Below are 26,129 nucleotides of genomic sequence, written 5' to 3'. Positions count from 1 at the left end.
AATGTTGAGATTATTTTTTTTGTGTTTGTTGCCTCTGTTTCTAACAGCTGTGAGCTGCAACGTTGCAGCAGTAGGAAGTGTGCTTTCTGCATGCGCGTTATAAAAACAAAGTGTCGCTGATCAAAGATGCAGTAAATTGTGAACGATGAGTTTAGCCCGATTTAATTAAAGCCGCTTCAAGTAAAAGGATTAGACGTATAAGACGCTGTTTCAGTTTTTTCGGGGTCTATATCTGATTGTGATGGTTTCTCCTCCAGCTGGTGGGACGAGGGACCGTCCCAGGTCAGCCATCTTGAGCCCCGAAGACAATCTTCCTCTGATGATCCCAGGATCACGGAGACACACCAGCATTATGACGTTCCCTGGAAACAATCTGTCAAAGAGCCTCTCGATTAGCAACATCGCAGGGTGAGCCGCTGTCCGTCGTCTGAACGACGATGCAGATCTACTTTTTGTTTTGTTTTCTCTAATCTTTGATCATTTCCTCTTTCAGACCATTTGATGACATCCCCATCAAAGGCCTGCGCTACCTTTCTCAGTCCACAGACTCACTCAACAGAACCAATCAGGTCACTGAATCCATGGAGTCGCTCACTGATGAAGGTTGACACACACACACACACATGCAAACACGCGCGCGCACACCCTTTGTTTCTCCCTTTACGATCTTTCCAAAATAAACAAGCGTAATTGAGCTCAACATTTTGACACAAACCAGGTACAGTAATTTGAACTGTACTTCAAATTACCATATTTTCCCGACTATAAAGTCGCACTTTTTTAATAATTTGTCTAGTCTTGCATCTCGTAGTGAGGAGTGATTTACATATGATTTTTATAACCTGGAGTGACACATAGTCTGCAAAATACAGTAGCTATATCTGGACCACGATACACCCAATGGCACATTTTTTGCTAGCATATGTGCAATAAATGATCACAAATCTGAAAACCAAGTTTAGATACATTAAATTTCTTTCTTTCTCACCGGTGCATTTAGTTTTGTATTTTATTCCACTTTAACAGGCTTAAAACAACAGTTAACTGTTAACATGACAACAAGTCACATTTATTTACTCTGTAGAGATCAGTGGGAACTTTTTCTTAAAAAGAGCATCAGATTTCACTGTGACACACTTTAACCTGAATTAAGTACCAAAGGAAAGGGTTTGTCAGACTAGGGGTTCCCCTTTTGTTTGTCTGAACATCCTGAATCTCCTTAGTTTGGATAACATCTGAAGAATTGAGGCCATGTCAACACTTCAATCTTATCACTGTATTTGCTTTCTAACTTCTATTTTTTATAGTTCTATTATATTTGCATTTGATCAGGAGGCAGTGTTAGAATCTGTCACATAAAACGCAGTGAAGTTGATGCTTTTTTGTTTGTTTGTTTTACATCGACTTAAATGGAGGAAAAATTCTCATGTTATGATGTCTGAATAACTTAAACTGTAGTCTTGTTAGCGATCAGTAGAAGAAGTGAGAGGAAATGTCGTGAATGGAAGCTGTGCTTCTCGTTCAGGCACAGAGATGATGGACGCACAGCTCCTGGGGGAGTTCGAGGCGAACGCCAAAGAGTTCGAAGCAGACTCGTGGAGTCTGTGCGTGGAGCAGCAGTACCTGCAACAACAGAACAAAGAGCTGGTCAAGAGACAAGACGTCATCTACGGTACGACAAAAACAAACAATCAAACTCTCATAACACATCAGGAGTTCCTCTAGGATTTTATTAAACGCTGGTGTCAGAAAATCACATAAGCCCGTAGATCTGCAGAACTTTAAGAATGTCTCATTTTACTTTGCGCAGAGCTGATGCAGACCGAGATGCATCACATCCGGACTTTGCGCATCATGTCGGAGGTATACAGCAAAGGCCTGCAAAAGGAGGTCCCGCTGGACCAGCACACGGTGGAGAAGATGTTTCCGGTGCTGGACGACCTCCTGGACCTCCACTCGCAGCTCCTCCAGCGTCTCCTGGACCGAAAGAAGGAGAGCCAGCTGGAGGCGGGAGGCTCAGAGGGCGGCTTCGTCATCAACAGGATAGGAGACATCCTGGTCAGCCAGGTCAGAGCAGCGCCGCTTTACACCCGATTTTACACTGAATTGAATGAAAGTTTTATAGCTTGAATTCCTTTTTTTATCATCATTATTTTTTACGTCACTGTGAGTTTTGCATATTACATTTTCTTATCCCTCTCTGCTCTTAGTTCTCGGGATCCAACGGCGAAAGTATGAAGAGGGTTTACGGGAAATTCTGCAGCCGCCACAACGAAGCCGTCAACGTCTACAAAGACCTCATGAACAAAAACAAAAACTTTAAAACCTTCATCAAAGTGAGGATGAGAGTTTTCTTCACATGTTTTACACAGCAGTTATTTCCCCTCACGTCTTCAAGCTGACAATGTGTTTCATTTGAACCGCTCTGCTAATTTGCAGCGTCTCTCTCCGTCTCTGTTGTTTTTGCGAAGCCCTGTCAGTGGTTGTGCGAGCACGTTTCTCTAAATGCACCTCCTGTTCTTTGTTTTCTCCCAGAAAAAGAGAAGTAGCAGCACTGTGCGGAGGCTTGATGTCCCAGAATGCATCCTGCTGGTGACCCAGCGGATCACAAAGTACCCTGTGCTGATTCAGAGAATGCTGTTGCACACTAAAGGTGGGTTACATGTCAGCCTCGTTTAACCTTCGTTACATTATTTGTTATTGGTGTGTGAAACAGCAGGAGAATCTAAAGTCACCAATTTAAATATAGAGATGCACTGATCAACAATCCTCCTGAGAGATTCAGATCAAAAAACTTTAAGGATTTTGAAAAGTAACAGATTTAAAAGAGATAGAACTTCATTGATTTATGAAAGCATAAGCATTGCTAATTTTTGTCAAATTTGTATGCATTAGCTTAGATACTGATGGTTGACATAGCACAAAGATGGCTAAAGTTCTTGGTTTTAATGCATGTAGCGAAATGGACATCGACACTTTCAGTAATTAACTTGCCAGCCACTGATCAGAACTGATCAAGGGGAAAAATTGAAATGTGGAACAAGTAAAATGTCAAAGAAAAAAATAATAAAGAAGAAAATGAATAAAAACTAACCAAAACTTTAATCTCCAGTTCGAAAAATGAAGAAGACAAATCTTACTAAATAGCCTCACCCAAATATATACAAATTTTTGCATCTAACTGATTAATTGATCGATGGATTTCACGTATTTTTTGCTTTTACGTATGACTTTTGATCATGATCAGTGGTGCTGCCACCACTGTTTCCTTCCTGTGTTAGCTCATTTAGTTATGATGGATGACAAATTATGCTGGTTACAGGCAGATTGAAAAATAGGTCGATATAACGTGTCAAAGCAGGTATGCTAAATAGTTTTTGATGAGGTTTCTTTTAAGCACATTGATTTAGATATCTAATCCCACACAAGCTTCGCCTGAATTGTCACAAATGTTATTATTAGAAACTTTGCACAATTCCAGTCTTTTGTCTTTTTACTGTAGACCATAATGTCACCTGGTTTAGGAAACGAACAGAAAGGCGCTTTTTTTTTTTTTTTCTTTTTTTTTTTGTAAATGTGATTTAAGTGAGCTAATTTATTCTGAAAGGGGTAAAAAGGCAGTGTTTGGTTGTTCGCCGTTTTTCGAGTGGTGGATCAAGCAGAACTCTGAAGAGCCGAAACATTTTGCACCGTATTTCTATCTGATTTAAACGAGTTCTCGTCAGTCGGCCTCCTACTGTGTACATTCTCTCTAATCCTTCCCTGGAGCCTCTTTACGGTTCCATGTGGGATGGTGGAGCTCTGACTTAATCCCCAAGGTGATTTAAGCAGACTCTGTTTTATTTATTTTTTTTTTTGACAACTCTTGTATTTTTGAAAAGAAGCAGCAGAATATCCTTGAAGATTATTTTCTTTTCCCTCTGCTTTGTAGCTGCAAGTACAAAAAAAAAAAACAGCAGGAGAAAAACCTCCTATATACAGGTCAAGTTGTTACTTATTGTGTCCAAACTGAGCTAAAATGAGAGCGCACAATGTTTCAAATGTTGACTTTGGATTTAAACGGAAATATAACAATTTCACAAACTGTAAGGTGAAAGTGTAGCTAAATTGAATGGACTTTTAATGCAACTTGGCATTCCTCTGTAAACAATGACACTTTTAGTCATCAAAGACGCATCACTGTGAATTCCACTAAAAGCTGAAGTGAGGTCTGAACACCTTGGCCGCCTGCCCTCCGCAGACACGTGCGAGGACTACGTTGATCTGAGCGAGGCCATCCGGTTGGTGAAGGAGGTGATCGCCGCCGTCGACAGCAAGGTGAACGAGCACGAAAAGAAGCACCGCCTGAAGGAGTTCCACAGCCGCATGGACAGCAAGTCCATCATGATCCTGAAAAGCGGCCAGTTCTTCGCCAGGGAGGACCTGCTGAGGCGGAAGCTGATCCACGACGGAGCGCTGCAGCTGAAGAACACACAGGGCAGACTTAAAGGTGAGCGTACAGACTGTCATCTGCTTTTTTTTTTTGTCGTCACCAACAGAATTTGTGAGCGGTTTATGTCTTGTTGGTCTTCCAGATGTTCAAGCTCTCCTGCTGTCGGACGTTTTGGTCTTCCTTCAGGAGAAGGACCAGAAATATGTCTTTGCCATGCTGGTAGGTTCTTACTGTCACCTTCTTCTTCTTCTCTCTCTCCCATCCTCTCCTCGCTCTCCCTCCAGTGATAAACACCAGATGCTGTCACTTTTTCTCAACGGCGTGTTCTTGCTGTTAGCAGTAGCTGTTTATTTCTCCAGCGAGCAGAGGAGCGTCCGCCTCCTGCTCGCACGCTAGCTTGAACCTCATAAAGCCGACGCGGCTCCGGGCTCCTGACCCAGCTGTGTTAAATCATCTGGGGTATTCAGCTGGAGCTCGTCCCATGTTTACAGGACTCCCAGCTTCATGCCGTGGCACATGCTTTTCTGTCGCACATTAGAGGGAGGAAAACAGAGATAATCGCATCCGTCAGAAAAGCTTGGGAGAGCTGGAGTCGGGTCGGGGGGCTGAGAGGAAAACATACTAAAATGAGTGGCAGTTAGTGGAGCAGGGTTTCAGGGGCGGATTGAATAATTAGGAGTGGACGACAGGATATAAACACCGTTGAACGGTTTTAAAAAGTTGATAAGAATCACAAAGTGAAGATAATGAATCCTGGAGGTCTTTCCACACTTGAGCAACCAAAAGGTTTTACGTGATTCTGCAAACAGAGGAAGATTCTCTGAAGTTTTAGACGTTGAAGCAAGTGTTGACTCGATCATCTGTTTACACAACGCATGTATCTACTAAACAACAAAGACCTCAGATTGACCAACTTAGCATTGGTGAATCGCAGCTCTAGCACAATGCACTAAACAATTAATCAGATTAATCGGGATGAATTAACTACACAAATAATTGTCAACTAATTTAGTCATCAATTAAGCATCAACATCATTGACTCTATTCATCTATTTATCCAATCTGTCTGTATACGTCTATGAACAGATCTGGAAAAATGAAGAGTCCACTGCACTGATCCCCATTGAAAACCTCGTTATTCCACCAAATTTTGATTTCTGAACTCTTCCTGAGTTAAAACATTAGTATTGTTATTTCTAACTTTAAATCACTGCATCTTTATATTTATATATATATATATATATATATATATATATATATATATATATATATATATATATATTATATATATATATATATATATATATATATATATATATATTCATAGATGTATATATATACTCTATGAACATATATATATATATATATATAAAGTCTTGACCTTTTTCCTTCCTCTTTGCTTCACTTGTTTTTCCTGTGTAAATAATTAACCCCCTCCCCTATTGTCTTTCCCTGGTGCTTTTCCCATTCTCTCTCCCTTGACCCTCCCACTCCCTCCTGTCTGTCTTTTCTTTTTTTTCCCCACTCTCCTCCCACGCTGGCTTCATCAAACCCTCCCTGTTTTGCTTTTTTTTTTTTCCTTTTCTCTTTTTCTCATCCTCCCTTGTCTCCCTGAAGGACCAGCGCTCCACGGTCATCTCCCTCCAGAAGCTGATCGTGCGGGAAGTCGCCAACAAGGAGCGCGGCCTCTTCCTCATCACGGCGGGCACCGAGAAGCCGGAGATGATGGAGGTCCTGGCCAGCTCCAAGGAGGAACGCAACACCTGGATGCAGCTCATCCAGACCGCCATGCAGTCAATGTGAGTGGGATTCATTTAGATTTCTGCCGTGGCTTGTTTTTATTTATTTTTTTTATCCCTCCATCCAACTTCTATTTAAATCTTCTCTTCTCAAAACATATCTTAGTCTTCTCTTTATACTTCTACTTGTAACTCTGCTGTGAACAAGCTCAGTTTTTCCCTTTCCTCTGCAGTATAAAGCCAGGGTGAGACTTTTTTCCAGACTTTTGTGCTTTTTTTTTTTTTTTTTTTCATGATAATACACACGAAGTTGGGACAAAGCACTGTGCTGCCAGGAGGATTAGCTGCTCTCTACCTGGGGATGGGATGTACTCCGGGTCCATCTAATGCTGGATTGGCTGCCAGGGCAAGCTCGGTTATAAGCAGAGGATTATTCGAATGCAGCCAATGGTGGGGGGGTGGTGTTTGGGTGTGGGGAGAAGGGACGAGGGGAGAAGAAATAAGAGATTTAGCACTCCGTCTCACTCCGACTTCTGTCGAAATACAAAACTGAAATCAAGCCATTGGCAGGAGATGAGAACAAAACTCGATGAGCGCGGCCGTCTTCTCTCTGAGTTATGCATATGAATGGGCTCTCCGCAAGATAAGGCTGGAGCTATATATATGTGGGTGTGTATATATATATATTCCGTGGCAGGAAAAGAAGTTTGGAAAATGTTGTAAATGAGAGGAAGTTAAGTAATTTCTCAGAGGTGAAGTTCCGTGTTTAACGGGTGTTCGTGTCGTTTAAATTGCTTATATTTGAATGTTTTACCTGAAATTTACCTTCACGTTAAATAAATAATAATTAAACGATTGACCTTTTTCGGATTTTAATCTTTTATTTTTATTTTTTTACTTTCTGCGTCCGCACAGGGAGAAAGACGAGGACGAGGGGATCCCCAGTGAGACGGAAGACGACAAAAGACAATTAGAGAGCAAAGCCAAAGAGATGAGAGGTGAGAAGAGACACGTCTTTGGTGAAAGGAAAAACGGCTTTATTTTTTTGTCCTCCCCGCCTCCACCTTCAAACACTCATTGTCTGTTTCCACCGGGCAGATATGTTGAAGCAGAAAGATACGGAGATTATGTCTCTGCTGGAGGAGAAGGTGCGGCTCTTCAGGGAGATGTGGGAGGGCCTGAGCCCAGGCGAGGAGGCCTGCAGGCAGGTCGAGCCTTTCTTCAGGTCAGCCTGCAGCCAGGAGCCGCCTCAGGGGGCGTCCATCATGAAAGACGCCCTGCAGGAAGGTGAGGCGGAGAGGAAGTGAAGTTTGGAGGTGTGTTTTGTTGGTAAAAATGCATCTTTCATTTGGCATTCTCAGCTCTGAAGCACTGAATACAGTGAGATTGAGACGGACAAGCTCGGCTCCCAGCCCTTGGATTTTCTTGTAGATGAGCAACACTGTTATTAAATTTAGACTGTAGGGTTTTGTTGGGCGTTTTTGAATTTTGATAATCTTCCACTGTTTTCACGTGTGTTCAAGCTACGCTGCGTTTATGTGGACAAATAGTTTAGCTACAATGTATCTTGTGATCTATTTCAGGCTGCATTCATGCAGGAGGTGAATGTGACCCAAATCTGCTTTATTTCCGTTTTATTTGCTCATGAGTTCATAATTATGAACTTATGAAAGACCTTTGTCACTGAATCACTTGATCACATCAAACCCCACCCTTCTTGGTCCCGACTACACATCCAAGCAGACTTCTACTTCTACAGAAGTTGCTGTCAATGCGCCACATAATATTCCTGTTTCTAGCTGAGAGCTCAACAGCTTCCTTCATCTTGTTATGATCTTGTCGATTTGCTGAATGAACTTTAAAATTCATCCACAAACTGCTCAATCCACTATTATGCAAACTGAGCGCCTCTGTATTACGTCAATGTTCTTCTTCTGCACAAGCGGGTCACTTTGGGGTCGTTAACCCAAAAGTCTGACTTTAATTGGTAGAATGAACGACGCAACAACAAAAGATTGGAATTGGAACATCCAGACCTGCTGTACGAACGTAGCCTGAGTTCTCTATAAAGTCGACCTCCAAGCCCTCGTTTGCGATTTGCATTCTCCAGCTCAGGCTCTAACATCTGTCAAGAATGTCAGCCTGACATGGCTGCAGACTCTTTCTGAATCTGCAGCCATGCTTCTTTGGCCTCCGCTTGCTAAATCTGTTCTGCTCAACACTTTCATTTTTCCCATTAAGGCTGTGAGAACTTTTTGTCACTTTACTTGACAGCATTTTAGTTGTTTTTTTGTACTGACCAGCAGATAAAGTAGTGCGCAGTTTTCAAGTGGATGAAATACAACACAGCGGTTTCTGATAAAAATCTGAAACGTTGGTGTGTGTGTTTGCATTCAATCCCCCTGAGTCAGTTCTTCACAGAATCACCTTTTGCTAACATTTCAAGCTGCCAAGTCTCACACAACTAGAGAGAAAAGGCTCTGACAGATTGGAAGGAGGTTTTCTGTAAACATGTTTGTTAAATTCTTCTCAGAGATTTTTTTATTGGGTTTGTTTAAGGTGTTCAGGGTCTTGTGCTGTGTTCTCCGTCATAAGCAGCAATCTGTATGTTGAGCACAAAGTTAAATTATAGTTTCATGTGACAAAGACACAACCAGCTAATTGGTTCTGGCTGTATCGCAACAGAATCAGTTCAGAAAATTTAAATGAAATTCCACAAAAAAGGAAGCTGATTATTTACTAGACAGGTAATTTTTAAAGCCAATACTAGATTTAGGCGTATCAGACTAAATGGGCTAAATAAAAATGAACAAATATAATTTTGGGGGGGAGAGAGGAGTTAAAGTCAGGTATTATTTTCTTCTTTTTCATTTGCTAGTGTCACAGGATTTGAAGAGGATCAAGGAGTACGGATACTTTTGTCCGGCACCCTAAATAAACCTGCTTATCCACGAGAATCCTTCAGATAATTGCACATCCTGTTTCTGAGTTAATTGTCTCGGTCTCATCAGAGCCAGAGAGAGAGAGAGAGTGGAGGGCGAGAGATGTTTGTTGTTCTGGAAGGCATCTTTTCAAAAGAGTGTGCCGACAACATAAAAAGAAGTCGGAGTTCGGCAGTCGTGTTCCAGCTACGTTTTACGCGTTTGCTGGCCCCCGTCGTTCGGCAAGATTTGCACGAGAAGAAAGTACAGAACTCTGAAAAACGCTGAAATGTAATGTTGTGACAAAGAGATTGAAATGCGGAGACAGACGGAGAAGCACGTCACATTCTCTGCCCCATTAGGGTTGCTTTATTTGGGGAAGACTCGGGTGTAGGACTGCTGCATGTTTTCTGAAGGCAAACTCCACTCTGCTTGTTTTCAGAGAAGTTAGGAGTAATGGTAACAGGTTTACTTATATTTGAACAATGAGGAATGTACAACATTTAAAAATTATACATAAAGAGTTTTAATTGATTTATTACGGAAGATAATAAGATGTTTCAGAATTGTGGGTTTTCTGTTGCAGTGCCAGCACAGTATCACTTCTCTAAAGGTTTCTTATGTTTATTTGGGTTTCAAACTAAGTTAATGCAAAAACACAAACTCTTACCAAGAATCTTTCAGTACACTTGAATTAAGACAAAACTAACGTAAAAGTAACCTTTCAATAAGATAAAGAAGCTTGTTTTACGTCAGTAATTCTTGAATATAAACACAAAAAGTAATATTCCATTGTTTTTTTCACTGTTTTTTTTTTTCTGCCTGAGAAAGAAGCTCGTTTATCTTGCTGAAATGTGACTTTTAAGATCGCGTTGTCCCACTTCAGGTTTAATAAGACATTTGCACTTGAAATTAGACAAAAATACTTGGTAAGATTTTGTGTTTTTGCAGTGCAGTTCAGAAAATCACACACTGCTCCAAACCAAACCTGAAATTGGTTCGAACACCAAGAAGATGTTTTCCAGCTTGCAGCTTTAGCAACGGCTCACAGCTTGAAGACATTTCAGTGTTTTTACGCGCCTGCATTTCTGCTTTTCTTTATTTCTTCTGTTTTCATCCCTCCACTCTCCTGCACATGCCCCATTATGTCTTTATTTTTTCCCCTTTTTCGTCCAGACACCAAATCGTTTTCGCATCGCAAATATGTTGAAAGTTTTAGTGAAGCAGCTCTGTGGATCAAACAGGTTGGTGCTTGTTGCTTGGCAACGGGAGCCAGGAGTGCCTGGCTGGATTCTTGGGTGCAGAACTGAGCTGTAACGCAGTTAGCCGGGATAATCCACTTACCGACCTGCACATTAATGTCTGCCCCCGTGTGTGTGTGTGTGTGGACAGTGGAGACATTGCAGGGACTGGTGAATGGCAGCCTGGGGGGAGCGATGGCCAGCGTGCACGAGGGAGGAGCCGCCGGGCCCGTGTCCCTGCCCCGTCGGGCCGAGACGTTCGGAGGCTTCGACAGTCACCAGATGCACGGCGGCAAGAGTAAGCCCCGCCTTCTGACGTTGGATTAGATTGCCGGGAAACGCACCAAATAAAGAAAAGTCCCAATCCCTCTGTAAAATTCCACACTTAATTGACCGAGTTGGAGGTGACACAGCACCTGACGCTTCCCACAATCCACCTGTTCAGCGCAGCAGACGAGGTGATTTAGAAGCTGGGGTTTCCTGAGAGAGGCGCGGCTCGAAGCGACGCTTCTCCCCTGACCGGGCTTAAAAGCTTCGAGCTGGTCTAGGGTTCTGCATCCGCCTCAAAACAAGGATGGCTACATTAGATGGGATTTAGTATTACTGACAGAATTTGTGGGAACGGAAAGGGAGAAGAATGAAGCGCAGAATAAAATGGCTGCACTATGACGGAAATCCCAAATGGTTGTAAATGTTCTAATTTCAGTGGATGGTGGAATCACAAAGAGAATTCTCCTCATAAAAATACGGACCTTAGTGTGTCTAAATGTTCAAGTCCTTCATCTTTTTTTTAAATCCTTTGTAGTCTTTTCTGAGTCTCTGGAAAATATGATGTCGACACCAAAGTTGTGTAACTTTTAATTTTCTGTTGTTGCTTGCTGTGTGACCTATTGATTAAAGTCGCAGAGTCTCTACTTGTGTTGCAACACAAATTGAATTTAGTGAACAGAAAAATAAGAAGACAAGTTTTTTCAAAACAAGAACATTTTATGTGTTGAGCTGCAAATCCTTGTAGGTTTATGTTTCTACTGGTTCTCCAAACAACGGACAGGTTTTTGTCTCTTCTTCTTATAAAATGTGTCAAATGGCTAAGAAAAACATCTGTGGGCAGCAGTTTTGAAGTTGTACTAAAAAATTTGATTTTTGGAGCTCAGAAATTTCCAAGGATTTTTTTTCTAGAAAATTTCTGAGATTAACCTAAAAAGTTCAGATTTTTTCTTTTTTTTTTGGGCGGGTGGGGGATTTACAATTTTCTCTTATGGACCAGGTGTAGACAGATTTGATTTCCGTTTATGGAAAAGACGGCTGATGTTCAGAGGGATACTTTTCAGCTTTAAAATGCGATCACATCCATAACCCCACTCTGACGAATCCTGACACAAAATAAATGTATTGATTGAACGTTATTTAAATTTTTATTTCATTTTTTTTTAAACATGCTGTCTTGTTTGCTTCCCCGTCTCGCCAGGTGGAGACAGAGACGAGAGCGAGGACGCGGTGGGAGACCTGCGCAGGACGGAGTCGGACAGCGTTTTGAAGAAGGTCTGCATCTCAGCATCCGGCTGCTTCCTGACTCACACGCAGCCTGAGGCCATGTGTCCTCCTACATCAGCAGCAGCATTTAGATAAATGTGGCTGCCCACCCACCTCTCCTCCCCCCCCTCTGCTGGATTAGCCTCTTGACTCTTCCTGCCAGGTCTCGTTGCCACTGACGACCATCAGCTGGATATCTATCTGACAGTGGTGGGGAAGGAGAAAGAAAAACAAAACAAAAAACAACAACAAATCAACCTCTGTTTATTCCAGTGCTGGTGGTATTGTTGCGTCATGGATGAAGTTTTGTCTGCATGTAATAATTGTCAGGATGTTTTATGAATCTCTTTGACAAAAAAGTAATAATGATAATTACAAAAGCAGACAAGCCCTGAGAGGAAAATATGCTCTGAGCTAGAAATCAAAGGCATGTGTCACATCTTGAAGTAAAAATATAAACGTAAAATAGAAAAGCTGCACATTAATAATCTTCTGCACGCACGCGGCTTCAATCGGTCTGAGTTCTTGTTTTTTTGCATGCAGGGAGGAAACGCTAACCTGCTGCAGCTGCTGAAGAGGAACAGTGAGGTAAGAACGCCTTCCTGTCTCCGAGCTCGCTAAGAGACGTCGGCATGGAAACGGTCAAAACAACCGTTGTTGCTGCAGCCCAGCCCATGCGTGATGTTGCAGCAGCTTTTGTCTGTTGCACAAAGTGCTCTCTGGAAGTGTAATGAACAAGGAGACGGAGATGCAAGTGCCTTGCTAAATAGGACATGAAGTACTTTTTTTTTTAAATAGAGAGAAAAGCAAAGGTTACTAAATGTTTTTAGTTTTTTTAAAAAGTGACGTTTACACCAGAAATAATAATATCCAGATGTAGTTTGTGATACGACATCTGGGACGAGGCGATATGGACTTAGAATTTTGTGGCAATATTTTGTGGTACTATTGTGATGGCAGCAAAGATTGTGATGAAAAAGAAAAGTAATAAATAGTTTTGCGGGACGGCGACTGCATGGCGCAGCATCGCCATAAATACTAATCTTCTCTTCTGAAAAAGCCTTTTTTGGATCCCACTTACTGAAATAAATTATATTTTTATCACTACACTGCAAAAACTGAAAATCTTACAAAGAGTTTTTGGTCTAGTTTTTACTGCAAATATCTTAGCACACTTTAAACAAAACAATATACATAAAACAATAGTTACTTGTTTTACATGTATTGATTTTTGACTTTTATGTAATATTGATGTTCATTAATATGAAGGAATTATTGACTTAAAACAAGCTCATGTATTTTGCTTAAATGTTACTTGTGAATCAGTTTTGCCTGATTTCAAGAGTACTAAGATATTTGCACAACAAACTAGGCCCAAAAGTACTTGGAGAGATGTTATTTTTGCAGTTTAAACTAACAAATTAAAAAAAATGTTTACTGAGCTTTATTAACACTCAACGATAAATCAAAGTTCTTATCACAAGGAGATATTTTTCACTAAAACCGATAAGTAATACGATAAATGCCCACTTCTACATGAGGCTGCTGAGTATTGTGATGAATTCACATGTGATTTCACCTCCAGTTTCAGAGAATTCACTTCCTCTGCTGCCAGTAACAACATATAAATCATATTTGTATGCTTGTAAACACTCGGCAAAGCAAAGGTCAGCGGCCTGGTCCTATTTAGAGTGTTTTAAAAAGAGAAAAATGTCACGTCCGTAACGCGCTTGTATGAAGCCCGGCTTCCATAAACGCTGCAGGACAGAGCCTATTCATGCCGCTTGAACTCTTTCACGGTTTGTCACGTTGCAAACAAAAACTTTAAGGCGTTTTAGCTGGTTTGTGTGTGTTTAGTCCAAGAAAAATGAAAGGGAAGAGAAAAAAACAAACAATTTTCAACATTTTTTGCAAGCCACTCTAAGCAGTATAACACCAGGCGAGATGATAACAGCAGGACGATTACAGGTTGTATGACGCTCGTTGTTCTCACTGTTTCCCACAGCAGGTCCTCCACAGCGTCTCCAACCTGCATCTTCTGCTCAGCACTCTGCAGGTACGCCACCGCCTTTCTTACTTTTTTAACATTCTACTTAGAATATAACAGCACATTCTGAGCCATTTTAAAGATTTTTTTGCAGTTGTGTGACCAAGACAATCAATTTATTGTTTGTTAGTTTGACTTCTTTTAATATTTATTTCACGCTGACATAAATTTGTAATTTAGTAAAGTTATGTCTGCGTTTTAAACATCATGTAAAAAAAAAAAGAACAATTTAAAGTCAGTATCGGCCAATACTAAACCTCAGATATTGATATCGGTATCGGAAGGGAAAAAATTTATCTCTTTCTTAAAATTGATGAAGGAAAAGTACTAGTTATGAGTGAAATAATTTGCCAGTGGAACAAAACATTTCTCCCATATTATAACTTGAAATATCTTTGAATTTTTCATAAAAATATAAAGACTACTAAATCAAAACAAGCTCCTATATCTTGCTGAAACGAGACATTTACTCTAGAAACTAGACCATAAAAGCTACTTGGTAAATTTTGCAATGTAATGGTACAGACAAAAAAACAAAAGACATCATCTTAAAGACCAAAGAGTTTGTGTGTCTGGTGTGATCTTTGCAGGCCGTGGTGGTCCAGCAGGACAGCTACATCGAGGACCAGCGGCAGGCCCTGAGCGAGCGCTCCTCCTCGTGCTCGTCGCTGTCGCGCCAGTCGTCGCGGCCCAGCTCGCTGATCGAGCAGGAGAAGCAGCGCAGCCTGGAGAAGCAGCGGCAGGAGCTGGCCTCCCTGCAGAGGCAGCAGGCCGCTCTGGCCGAGGAGAGGCGGAGGAGGGAGAGAGAGTGGGAGCTGAGGGAGCAGCAGCTCTCCGACAGAGAGTCCACGGTGCACCTGCAGGTGAGACGGCGCCTCGCCTTCCACCGATGTACTTTTCCGTGTCGGGCTCTGAGTTTTCCAGGAGTGGGGATCACTTCATGCCGGAGCAGTTCAGAACCGCAGGGGCTTTTCTTCCACATCGTGCTTTAAAGTAGAAACTCTAGTTCCCTTCCCAGATTTCTGTAGTTGCTTGAAATTTCAAATCGAGTCAATCGAGTTTATTTGTATGGCACGTTTCAGCACCAAGGCAGTTCACAGTACTTTATATCATAAAAACACAAAGGTAAAAAAAATTTGAGAAACCAGTAACAAACATTATGTTTTGTCACTATTCTTTGTTTTTATACGTTCAGCTTGATGTGAGATGCAGATTGAAGTGATTGTTTGGGTTTATGGATTTGGTTAAGGTGAAAGGATGTGGCTTTTTAGAGTTTCAGTGTTTCTAAATAGACTCATCCACTATTACAGGTTCACAATAAACTCAGGTATTAAAAAAGTCTCCCAGACCTCAATATTGCTGTAAAACCTGTCAAAGGTAGAAAAACACTTGATAATAAGGTAGATGTTCACCTTTCTCCAAAAGAAAACCCATTCAGCCAGAGCTGCAGAAGGATGAGTTACACTAAAGCCTGTAAGTGTTGCTATTACTGCACTTATTTGTGTTGCTATTTAAAGCAAAATACTCAGTGAACTGAGAAAGCAACTCTGAGTTAGATGATCAGCCAATACTTGCATGAGAAATCAATATTTTCCTGTCTTATTTACCTTTGCAAAGAGCTGAGAATCAGCCACTGTCCCTTTTGCTCTGTCATGGCAGCAGGCTGACTGCCAGACACTTTTCATACTAAATAATCAATTATCAGCCAAAAATGGGCTTTTTAAAGGTGATCTATTATTCTTTCCTGAACTGGTTTCGATGGGTCTGTGGGCAATGCAAAATAGATTTCTTAGATAATGATATTTTAATCTAATCGGTTCTGCTTTTTTAGGGGCTTGTCGCTTTAAATCCAAAGAAAGTTCAGCTGGCCACGCACCCCAACTCAACGTTCACACGCACACATTAAAACGGCTGCAAACAGATGAGCAAATATACAACCATACATCTTTGAAAAGCAGAAGTGGCGCCACCTGCACAACCAACGAGAACGCAGCCAGTGCTTTCTCAATGTCAAGTTTTCACGTTTTCCAGCAGCCATTGTACAAAAAGTGCTGGAGCGCCACTTGGGTTGCTAGGTGACAGTGTGGGCTTCGCCGGTGGTTGCTAGGTCAGGGGCGGTGCCTGCCGATTTGGGACGTAACAAATTGGGAGGTTTTTGAAACCAGCCATTTTCCAAACACCTAAAAAGTTGAACCTATTGCCATGAAGTGCTCGGCTGTTTTGAGAAGCTTTAGAAATTCAAGTCAAAGAACAAAAAGATGTGCAAAATGTGAATTTTTCATAACATGTCCTCTAGGTGTAATTGTGTGAAATCAGCTCTCAGACGAATCACAGGACACATTATCTTCTTCAAAGCTTTACATTCATCGACATTCAAAACCCACAGCGTGTTTTTAAAAAGCCAAGAATCACATCTTTACCACAAATCGGAGAAATAAACAAGGGCTTCAGTGAACATTTCTGAGCCGTGTTGTTTCATGGTGCTGCCTCCCCACCCTGCAGGAGGAGGAGGTGCAGAAGCAGCACAAGCAGCTCGACGAGGAGAGGAAAGAGCTGCAGAGCAAGAAGGAAGAGTACCAAAGAGACCTGGAGAGGCTGAGAGACGCCCAGAGGAAGCTGGAGAAGGAGAGGGAGGCCGTGCAGCGGCAGATCCACAGGATGGAAGAGCTGCGGCTGACTGAGGTGAGCCGGGACGACGGATGTCAGGGAAATATGACAACCTGAGTCCTGCAGGTGGAGCTGAGGCTCAGAGTCTCACCGTCTTAAAGGGAGATAAACACGGTTTCAGCGCTCCAGGAAGTCCAAACAGATTAGCTTTTTCTTTCATTCTAAGTCGGACATCATTCTCACCATTAATCAACGATAAATCTCCAAAACACACAAAATCTCACCAAGTATTTTTGATCTAGTTTCTAGTGCAAATGTCTTAAAGGAGACAAAACTAACTTACAAGTAGCCTTTCAGCGAGATATAGGAGCTTATTTTACGTTAATAATTTATTAATATTGTTGGAAAAACTGCAAGATTTTTTCACTTCCAACTAGAGATGCACCGATCTGATATTGATATCAGTATTGCTTCGATATGGAAAATAATTCTAGCTCTATTATCTGTGAGTGTGCATAATGGAAGCTCTTTTCAGTCTAATTCTATGCTTTGTGCTCTGAGTGATGTCATGCTTTATTATTTATTTTTACATCAAATTTAGAAATGCTTTCTGAACCATTTGAAAGAAGATTTATTTTTACACATTTGATCATCATTGTCAGCCTTGTCAGTTTCTGTTTTTATTATTTATACTCCTAATTGCACCGACTGGACAAATGAAAGTTGTTTATGTTTGATTACAGCTTTTGAAGCTGTTGGTGTATTTTAGTGTGCTGTACTGGTGCAGAGTTAACAAATACATTTGTAATTCAGTAAATTTATGTCTGTGTTTAAAAAAATAAAATAAATTAAAAAGGAGATACTAAACCTCAGATATCATTAATGGTACTGGAAGTGAGAAAAGTGTATCGGTGCTTCTCTACTTACAAGATGAATACAATGTCTTGTTAACCAGTACATTTATAGTTTACTGAATTTATCAATATTCGGGAATTATTGACCTAAAACGAGCTTCTGGTTCTCGCTGAAAATGAACTTCTAAGTTGTGCTGATGTTAGCACCGGCTCACATTTCCCTCCTGTGCCTCCAGAGGACTCCCTCCACAACGTCCGACGAATCCTTGTTCCTGGGCAGCTCCCAGTCTCTGGAGCTGGACCCCCTGGACCTCTCCTCCTCCTCGTCTTCGTCCTCCACCCTGCCCAGGCTGCAGCCCCAGCGCGCCAAGGCCAGCCGGAAGGGCCTGAACCCGTTCACCTCGTCGTCCTCCGGCAGCCTCAAGAGCTCCGAGGCCAACAGCCAGATCTCCAAGGGCTTCCTGCAGCTGGCCAAGACCAAGAGCAAAGACGGGAAAAAGAAGAAGAAGAGCAAAGGCGGCAGCGCGCAGGCGGCAGGTAGGGAATGCCGATGGATTCTGATGAATTATTAAGCGTCTTACAGCGAGTTGAAGTGGAGTGTTTTACTGTCAGGAGGATGGGGGGGCAGTCAGAGTCAGATGCAGAAGGAAAATAAGATTTGTGTTGAGGATGGACAGCAGATGTGTTAGATGTATTTTAGGGGTTTTTATGCATTCCCAACAACTTTAAATATGGCTGGAAGTAACACTCCATTTCTGTCATTCTGAAGTAGCTCAGATAACGACTGTAGAGATTAAAGATTGCGTCTTTATTCTGCTAATATGATTGTTGTCATAATTAATTCACAATTCTCACAGCCCATTATACCACTCACAGTAGGGACGGATGGAATAAAAGGCCTCATTTTGAAACAATTTCTGTCATTTGTAATGTTGTTTTTAGAATAATTCATTCACTGAACTCAACCTGGAGTTTTACTGAATGAACTCCAGGAAGCTCCTGGTTCACATTTAGCCGGGCCGCTCCGTCCTCCGTTTCAGCCGCCTGTGAACAGATCAAAATCAGGACTGCGGCTGCTCCTTTGAAGCGTTTCATCCTCCAGAGGAGGGAAAGCGGGAGATTTGAGTCGCCAGCCGCTCAGACCAGAGAGGTTGCTTCATCTGTGGCGTGAACCACACAGACATTTATCACTGGAAGCTTCTGGCTTTCAGCTCCATCAGCATGTCATCAGACAACACCTTCCTTTTTCTCTTTTTTGAATTATTTTCTTGCCTCCCTGTTTTCACCTGATTAGTATTTCACACAGGTCGCCGAGGCGACGCTCACATTTGTTGCGGGAGTAAATGAGTTTGGAGGGAGTAAAATATTCAGCTGTCTACATTTCAGGAAGGGGGGGCTGCAGCTCTCTCTTTCCTTTTGATTTATTTATTTATTTTTTCCCCATTCAAGATCCTTCCTGTGTTTACAGATCAGACAGATGCAGCAGAGAGAGAGGGAGAGAAAAAAAAGTCAAAATGGATTTGGTATTAAAAGCACCGAGACATGAGAGAAGCACAAATACATTTGGAGATGATGGCTGTGAAATGAACATGCAGCACATTAGGCGGCTCCCTCAGGCGGCCTGTCGTCGCCCCGTTAATGGGTCTGCGTGACAGATCCCGACACTGACTCCTCTCTTCTCCTCTCCTCAGACCCCCAGCATGTCCCCGAGCCCCCCATGGATGGAGAGATCTTCTTCTGCTAGGACTCTGCAGCGGCGGCGGCGGCTCCATCGTCGCTCCCGACAACGCGGAGTCCACGTGTTCCTGCGCACTTTCTCAGTACGACATGTAGCACAGACTGCGCCTCCGGTTGGATTTTCGTTTAGAGGTGCAACCAAGAAGCCTTTTGTTTTGTTTTGTTCTTCGAGGCTGGTACCGCTTCTTATGTTGGGCTCATTCCCAGATTCTTTATGGAATGTAAGCGATGGAAGAAGTAATAAAAACACACAAAAAACTAACCGTGCTGCATATTGAATCCGATAGAGAGAAACGACAAGATGAGTCCATCCATTATGCATCAGAGCATCTGTTCCAGCTTTATTCATCGGGACTTCGCTGTAGAAGAGCACCAGACTGGGAGAGACGTTCAAAAACCCAACAAAACAATTGTTTTTTTTTTTTGTGGAATTGAGGAATTTATGAATAAGGAAAGAAGAAAAAATTGGGGATTTGACATCACCAATCAGAGCCAATTAAAAGAACATGGGACAATTGCCACGACTGACCAATTGATCAAGGCATCTGTACTATCAATTGAAAGTGAAAACCACTGATTTCATTCTGTCGTCTCCACAGGCCAGAATCCTCTTGTTTCCAACGCGCACGAACGCCTCTTCAAATCCAAACGCAAACTAAACCAAAAATACCTTTTTTATAACTCTAGTTTCTAGCAGAAATATCTCAGTGCACCTGAAGTAAGACAAACCTAACTCATGAGTAACTTTCCAGCAGGATAAAGAAACTTGTTTTAAGTAATCTATTCCTCAATATTGATGAAAGAAGTGCCGGTTCCACTGGCAGGTTATTTCACTAGTAACATGGGAAAAATGTCTTGTTCTAAGTTTAATGAACTTGCTGAAATGTTACTTGTGAGTTCGATTAATCTCATTTTATGTGCACTAATATATTTCCACTAAAAACTAGACCAAAGTAACTTTGTGAGATTTGGGTCTTTTTGCAGTGTGGGAACAGATTAGTTTTTCGATGCTGATCACTTTCGTTAATCGACGACTGATCAAAAAATTTAAAAAAACAAAAAAAAAACACTTAAAGGGCCTCGTGTTGTCCTGGCAACATTCTTTTTTTTATCACAAGGAGCTGCTGCCTCTGTGTTTCACTCCTAACCAATCACATCACACATCACAACCACCTTCTTTTATATTTCGCTGCCGCCAGATTGTAAGCTAAACGGACACGACAAACAGCGAGTGGAGTAATCCGCGGCGGCTTTACGCCGTCCATCACGGCCCCTGATGAGGTTGTAATTCATTTAAATTGGGGATGTCTTCATTTTGGAGTGAAACTCTTAAGACTCGGCTGTAATGAAAGGATGGAGACGCACGCTATCTCTCCTTGTCAAACGGCTCAATTCATATCCTTTTAGTGTGTTGTAGAACCTTGGATGGATATTAGCTTGATCCCGGCGTTATCTGCCTGTCAATGAGCTTTTATGCAGCCCTCATCTTTCATCCGAGCCCAGACTACTGGAGGGGAGACAGCGGGGTGGGAGGGAGCTTTTACTTTTTGTGTTTTAATTGCATGTAACTCCGCAGGTAGCATACTAATGGCTGCTGGTAAAGCGTTTGCTCTGTTTTTAAAAAAAAATGATTTCTGCTTTTGGCTGTGATTAGAAAGTCTGTAGTCGGAAGCTGCACAGCACAAAGTCTCTGGTCTAGTTTTTAGTACCGATATCTCAACACATCTGGTGAGACAAAACGACCTTGCAAGTAACTTTTCAGCAAGTTCTATTGCTTTAAGTCTAATTCCTTAATATTGATGAGAAAGTGCGAGTTCCACTGCCAGATTATGTCAGTGCTAGCACATGCTATAAGTGAAATAATCTGCCGATGGAAGAAATGGTTTTTCATCAACTAGTTATTGACCGACGTGCTGAGATGTTTGCACTGGAGACCAGATGGAAATAACTTGGTAAGGTTTTGTGTTTAAAGCAGTGAAAGAAGGAAACACAAAAGCCACGAGTTGATTCCACCGACTAAAGCTTCTCATTTCAGAGTTCACTCTGTATTTTTAAGCACTTTTTGGACCCAAAACATTGATGCATCTTTTATTTCATATCAATATTGATTTTTTCTTTTCTTTTTATTGTTTGTTTTTCATTTCAAATCCAGTTGAACAGCGATCCAAAGAGACACCATGTGTTCAAGTGTATAAAATATGTAGTTTTTCCTGCAAACTGCACTGTTTGTTCCTCCAAACTAGATTTGTAGGCTGTACTATTTACCTGCTGGTCGGGTAGGATGAAGAAAAAAACGACAAAGCATGAAGTTGTGACAACACAAACAGCCAGTGTTGCCGTATCGGAGTCACCGCCACGCTTTCCTCTTGCTCGGTGCTTGTTTGCCTGCGTTTGGGCCTGGAGTTGCTGTGGGACGTCCCGTAACGGTTCCCGCCAATTATCTGCTTCACGTCTTTTTTGTTTATGGATTTCTGTCGCAGAAACAGAAAGAAAAGGGCTTTTATCTTTTCTTCTTTCTTCCTAATGTGTGTGGGTTTTTTTTATTTTCTACCACTAGGGAGCACCGTGCCGCCTCCCTCCATCCGGGAAACCAAAACAAACAGAAAAGTACAAACCCCGCTCCTCTCCCCCGCGGCGGGAAATTGACTTGCTTCTTTTGTTGTTGTCGTTTCTCGGCGGGTCATCGGCCTACGGCGGGTAATGTGACGAGCGTGGGCCCTCGCGCTCCGTGACATTTTCTCCCCGCGGCATTTGTAACTGACTGAAAGAACAAATAAGTTGTCAGATCCTAACAGGTGACTCAGCGCAGGCGGTCGGCTGCAGCTTTAATGTTGGGAGAGTGCGGCGGCGGGGGGAGGGCGTGCCAGAGACAATCAGCAGACGCAGTTCAGGAAAATGAGCTTCCTCCTCCTCCACCACCACGGCCGTGATGATGACGACGATGATGATGTGTGTGTGGGTGCATCAGGTGAAGCCCGCGTAGCCTTAAAAATCTTGACGATAAAATGCACTAGAGTAGAAGCCAGCGTCTTCTCAGGACAGAGGAGAGCTTTTATACCTCTGCTTTCAATCGAAGGAAATGTTTGTACTAGAGAAATGGTACACTATTCATTCTCAGCATTGTAAAAACAAAAGAAAAGGGCAAAACTGTAAATATGATCGATGTATAAATAAAAACCAATCGACTGTACAAAAACGAAACAAAAAAATCAACAAAAACAAAAAAAATAGTTTGATTTGTGATTTATTGCAACATTTTGTAAGAATATTTTATTTATGACTACCCTAGTCTGTGGGGTAGTGAAAAATGTAAAAGCATATTTCACAATAATAATAATAATAAAAGGTTCATAACACAGTGAATGGCTTATTGTGGTATTTTGTTCCTCGTTTCGTCTCTGTAAGACCGCCTGGTGTCAGATTTAAAACGGATGTCTCCTTTTTTTTTTATTATTGTTTATTAGAACCAAAAATCTGCTAAAATAACTTCAGTTTCAAATGTTCTAATTGTTTTTACATTAAAAAAAAGAAAAAAAATCCCACTCAAATTAGTTGTAGTTCTACAAGAGTATTAGAACATTTTAAAAATGAAATTATGAGTAAAAGTTAAAAAAAAAGACTAAAATCATAGTATTTTGAAAATAATCATACAAGAATAAAATGCTTATATTACAAGAATAAAGTCACAGTATTTTCTGAATAAGGTTGTATTACAAGAATAAAATCTGACTTCTAACACTGAATTCATCTTAGAAATATTGAGTTTATTTAAGTAATATTAACACTTTATTCTAGTAGTTTATATTTTTATGTTCTTAGCAAGATTATAACATTCTGTTGTGGTAGTTCAGTAAATTCTTATGATACAAAATTTGATTAGATTTTCTCTAATGAAGATGTGTGTTAATCTGATGATGCAGCTAGCCTGCAGCCTGCTGCTTTACATTCTAGCAGCTCATTGGGTGGAATCATAATATTTCATTAAATGTACAACTGGGTGAAATATCTGTTTATCTCTGGCTCCAGATTATAAACACAGACATATAGTCATAAAAGGCTCTTTATACCTTTTACTGTGACTTAATAACTTTTAAGAATGTAAAGGTAATAAATAAATGTGGTGACTGTTTTCTGTCATTTTCTTTCTCCTGTAGGTTGCAGAACGTTTTTAAGATTTGATGATGCTGCTAAAGAAAATGCATTAATTCCCTTTCATGGTAACAGTTGAAGAGTTCAAAGAAGTTGAAGTTTTAATTTAATACATTTTTAATATTTTTTTTCTTTCAATTCCAAAGAAGATTTTGTAAATAAGTGGTTTTGTTTTGAAGGGTCGCGTCTCTAAAAAGCTGAGCCTTGGTTTAGATTCATAGAAGGACTTTATTCTGAAATGTTGCCTTTTATTTTGGAACTACTTCCTCCACAAACATAACATTTATATGTGGCAGGATGCCATTAGTCGCCTCTAACATGGGATGTAATTTCCTGCTCCTTCATTTTACCAGCGCCAGCCGGTGAAGTGTCACCAGGCCGCATGCGGTTCGCCACAGCCGCCGCCTCTTAACCCGCCACTTTGATCTGGTTTGGGCAGCCATCTTGTGCCTGCACTGCACTGATCACATGGTGATAACCGGCATTCAGGAAAACCATTGACATGCTCTGCCACACATGCTAACACAGAGATGAACTACCATGTAGCGCCTTAGCTACACAATGGCAGACAGTAGTTTATATGAGGTTGATCACGTGTCATCGGCTTGTTCTCATTGGCTCACGTGTTTCTATAAAGACCTGAATTCAAGCTGTTGGTCTCATGACACACAGGTTGGGCATGACTTTACAAAGAGGGCAGTAGCCCAGGGCCAGAAATCTTGGGGTGCCCGGGTTTTTGTTGTTTTTCTTTTTGTAATGAATGTTTTACATTGCACTTTATACCAATTATTCAAGTTAATTTGTGTAGCACATTTCAGCAACTAGCAGTGCTTCACATGGTAAAAACGCAGGTCATAGAAACAAGACACAGTCGCTGATTAAGAAAGTAACGACATGTTACTTATGGCTCTATGTCACCAAAAGGCATCAGCGCACATCCAATATGTCGGCCGTTTATTATGGCTCAAAAGCAACACTAAACAGCCAGTTATTAAGCCTCGACTTGAAGGAAGTCAGTGTTTCAGCTGTTCTGCAGTTTCCTGGAAGTCTGTCCCTGTTTGGTTCTGGTTCTATAAAACCTGTAGGACCACAGCCGTTGAGTATCGTTTGCGGAGATAAACAAAGCAAAGTTTGATAAGTAAGAACCTGTGGTCAGTTTTCCAGGAACATCCCGAAGCCGTGTTCAGCCTATCAGTTCACCTGTCGATGCACTGCAACCTGCAACAGCAGGAGAATTTTTCAGCAAAAAGAAGAAGAAAAAAAAATGGCTCCAGGCCAATAAAAACTTTTTATTCCAGAGGTGAACTTGGTGAGATGAAAATCCAATATCAGAGTGCATGAGACAGGAAGGAAGGAGAGCAGCAGAGCCCAACGTGTGCAGCTGTTAGCCTTCCTGGCTTCCTGATTGGACGGCTGCGCGAGAGAAGATCCAGTCATCAAGCCAGAACTTCTGGAGAGCTTGGAGCCGGAGACGTCCTCGTCCCCCACAGCCAGCCGATGACCTGAACCTCCTCAGGCTGGCTGGGACTCTTACAAAGAACATCTTCTGTTCTTGTGGGCTTCTGTCTCGTGAGCCGGGTTTATTATGACGGCGAAGGAGGGACTTTAGAAGAATCTGGAAAAGATTCAACGCTTTCCTGTTTCACCCCAGAGCTGGAAGCGAGCGCCTGGCCTTGGATGCCTCCTCCTCCTCCTCGTCCTCAAGGGTCCACAGATTTTACTGTTGCGTTGCAGCAGGCGGTGATAGAAAAATACTCACCGTGTGGATTTCAAAGTAACACATAAAGTAGAGTTTGTTTTTTTGTTTTTTTGTCACAGTGACTAACAAGTGTAGTCAAAGCACTGATTTTATCCTGGAGGTGAATAGATGTGCAGCTGGTGTGTGTTTAAAGCAGAACTCTTCCTGGTTCTCCTCTGTCCGCCGTAACAATGTGTTGTATGTTATGACTTAATTATCCATAATAGATCCCCCATTTGGCTCTTATCCTTTGGACAGCTGCAGCACTTTGATGCCAGCAGCTGCAGCACGTGTCTGTGTGTGGAAATGCTCAAGCAGCTGGAGGGTTTTATCTCATTTGTGTTTTGTTTAGTTTTGCAATACATGGTGACACGTTTTATCTCTGAATCCAAGAGTTTTGAGTTTTTTGCCAATTTTTTACTTTGTTTTTTAGGGGTATTTATTAAGGCGAGTCCTGGGTCCATCCTGATAGATTCCCTTTTCCAACCTGCCAGGATCGACAGCAAACCTGCCACCAGGAGGCGCTCTTCAGATGAAACCCATCAGTCAGAGGAGAGTTGTGGTCTGTCTCCTATGGTCTGTGTCTCCTATGGTCTGTGTCTCCTGGTGGTCTGTGTCTCCCGGTGGTCTGTGTCTCCTAGTGGTCTGTGTCTCCTAGTGGTCTGTGTCTCCTGGTGGTCTGTGTCTCCTAGTGGTCTGTGTCTCCCGGTGGTCTGTGTCTCCTGGTGGTCTGTGTCTCCTGGTGGTTTGTGTCTCCCGGTGGTCTGTGTCTCCCGGTGGTCTGTGTCTCCTGGTGGTCTGTGTCTCCCGGTGGTCTGTGTCTCCCGGTGGTCTGTGTCTCCTAGTGGTCTGTGTTTCCCGGTGGTCTGTGTCTCCTGGTGGTCTGTGTCTCCTGGTGGTCTGTGTCTCCCGGTGGTCTGTGTCTCCTAGTGGTCTGTGTCTCCCGGTGGTCTGTGTCTCCTGGTGGTCTGTGTCTCCTGGTGGTCTGTGTCTCCCGGTGGTCTGTGTCTCCCGGTGGTCTGTGTCTCCTGGTGGTCTGTGTCTCCTGGTGGTCTGTGTCTCCCGGTGGTCTGTGTCTCCTGGTGGTCTGTGTCTCCTAGTGGTCTGTGTCTCCCGGTGGTCTGTGTCTCC

At 42.0% G+C, this 26,129-nt stretch overlaps 1 protein-coding gene across 8 annotated transcripts in view; it reads left to right on the top strand.

Moving 5' to 3' along the window:
* Nucleotides 1-22,474, top strand: part of LOC129369408 (A-kinase anchor protein 13) — a 124,338-nt gene extending 101,864 nt beyond the window's left edge. For 7 of the 8 annotated variants that reach the window (XM_055044781.1, XM_055044778.1, XM_055044779.1 and 4 more), the window contains 19 exons: nt 258-408; nt 494-603; nt 1,526-1,672; nt 1,811-2,067; nt 2,211-2,336; nt 2,536-2,653; nt 4,241-4,489; nt 4,575-4,651; nt 6,050-6,231; nt 7,087-7,169; nt 7,270-7,458; nt 10,485-10,631; nt 11,802-11,875; nt 12,410-12,454; nt 13,872-13,922; nt 14,504-14,776; nt 16,416-16,595; nt 17,611-17,911; nt 19,066-22,474. In XM_055044781.1, the coding sequence (XP_054900756.1) occupies nt 258-408; nt 494-603; nt 1,526-1,672; nt 1,811-2,067; nt 2,211-2,336; nt 2,536-2,653; nt 4,241-4,489; nt 4,575-4,651; nt 6,050-6,231; nt 7,087-7,169; nt 7,270-7,458; nt 10,485-10,631; nt 11,802-11,875; nt 12,410-12,454; nt 13,872-13,922; nt 14,504-14,776; nt 16,416-16,595; nt 17,611-17,911; nt 19,066-19,118 (2,813 nt within the window). In that variant the 3' untranslated portion in view covers nt 19,119-22,474. The remainder of the gene's footprint in view (nt 1-257; nt 409-493; nt 604-1,525; nt 1,673-1,810; nt 2,068-2,210; nt 2,337-2,535; nt 2,654-4,240; nt 4,490-4,574; nt 4,652-6,049; nt 6,232-7,086; nt 7,170-7,269; nt 7,459-10,484; nt 10,632-11,801; nt 11,876-12,409; nt 12,455-13,871; nt 13,923-14,503; nt 14,777-16,415; nt 16,596-17,610; nt 17,912-19,065) is intronic. The other variant, XM_055044782.1, reaches the window with a different exon arrangement.
* Nucleotides 22,475-26,129: the final 3,655 nt, after the last annotated feature.

Source organism: Poeciliopsis prolifica, unplaced genomic scaffold (genome assembly GCF_027474105.1).
Source record: "Poeciliopsis prolifica strain line A6 unplaced genomic scaffold, Auburn_PproV2 SCAFFOLD021, whole genome shotgun sequence".
NCBI lineage: Eukaryota > Metazoa > Chordata > Actinopteri > Cyprinodontiformes > Poeciliidae > Poeciliopsis > Poeciliopsis prolifica.
Note: the sequence above shows the minus strand (reverse complement) of the source record. Positions and strands in the feature narration are given on the sequence as shown.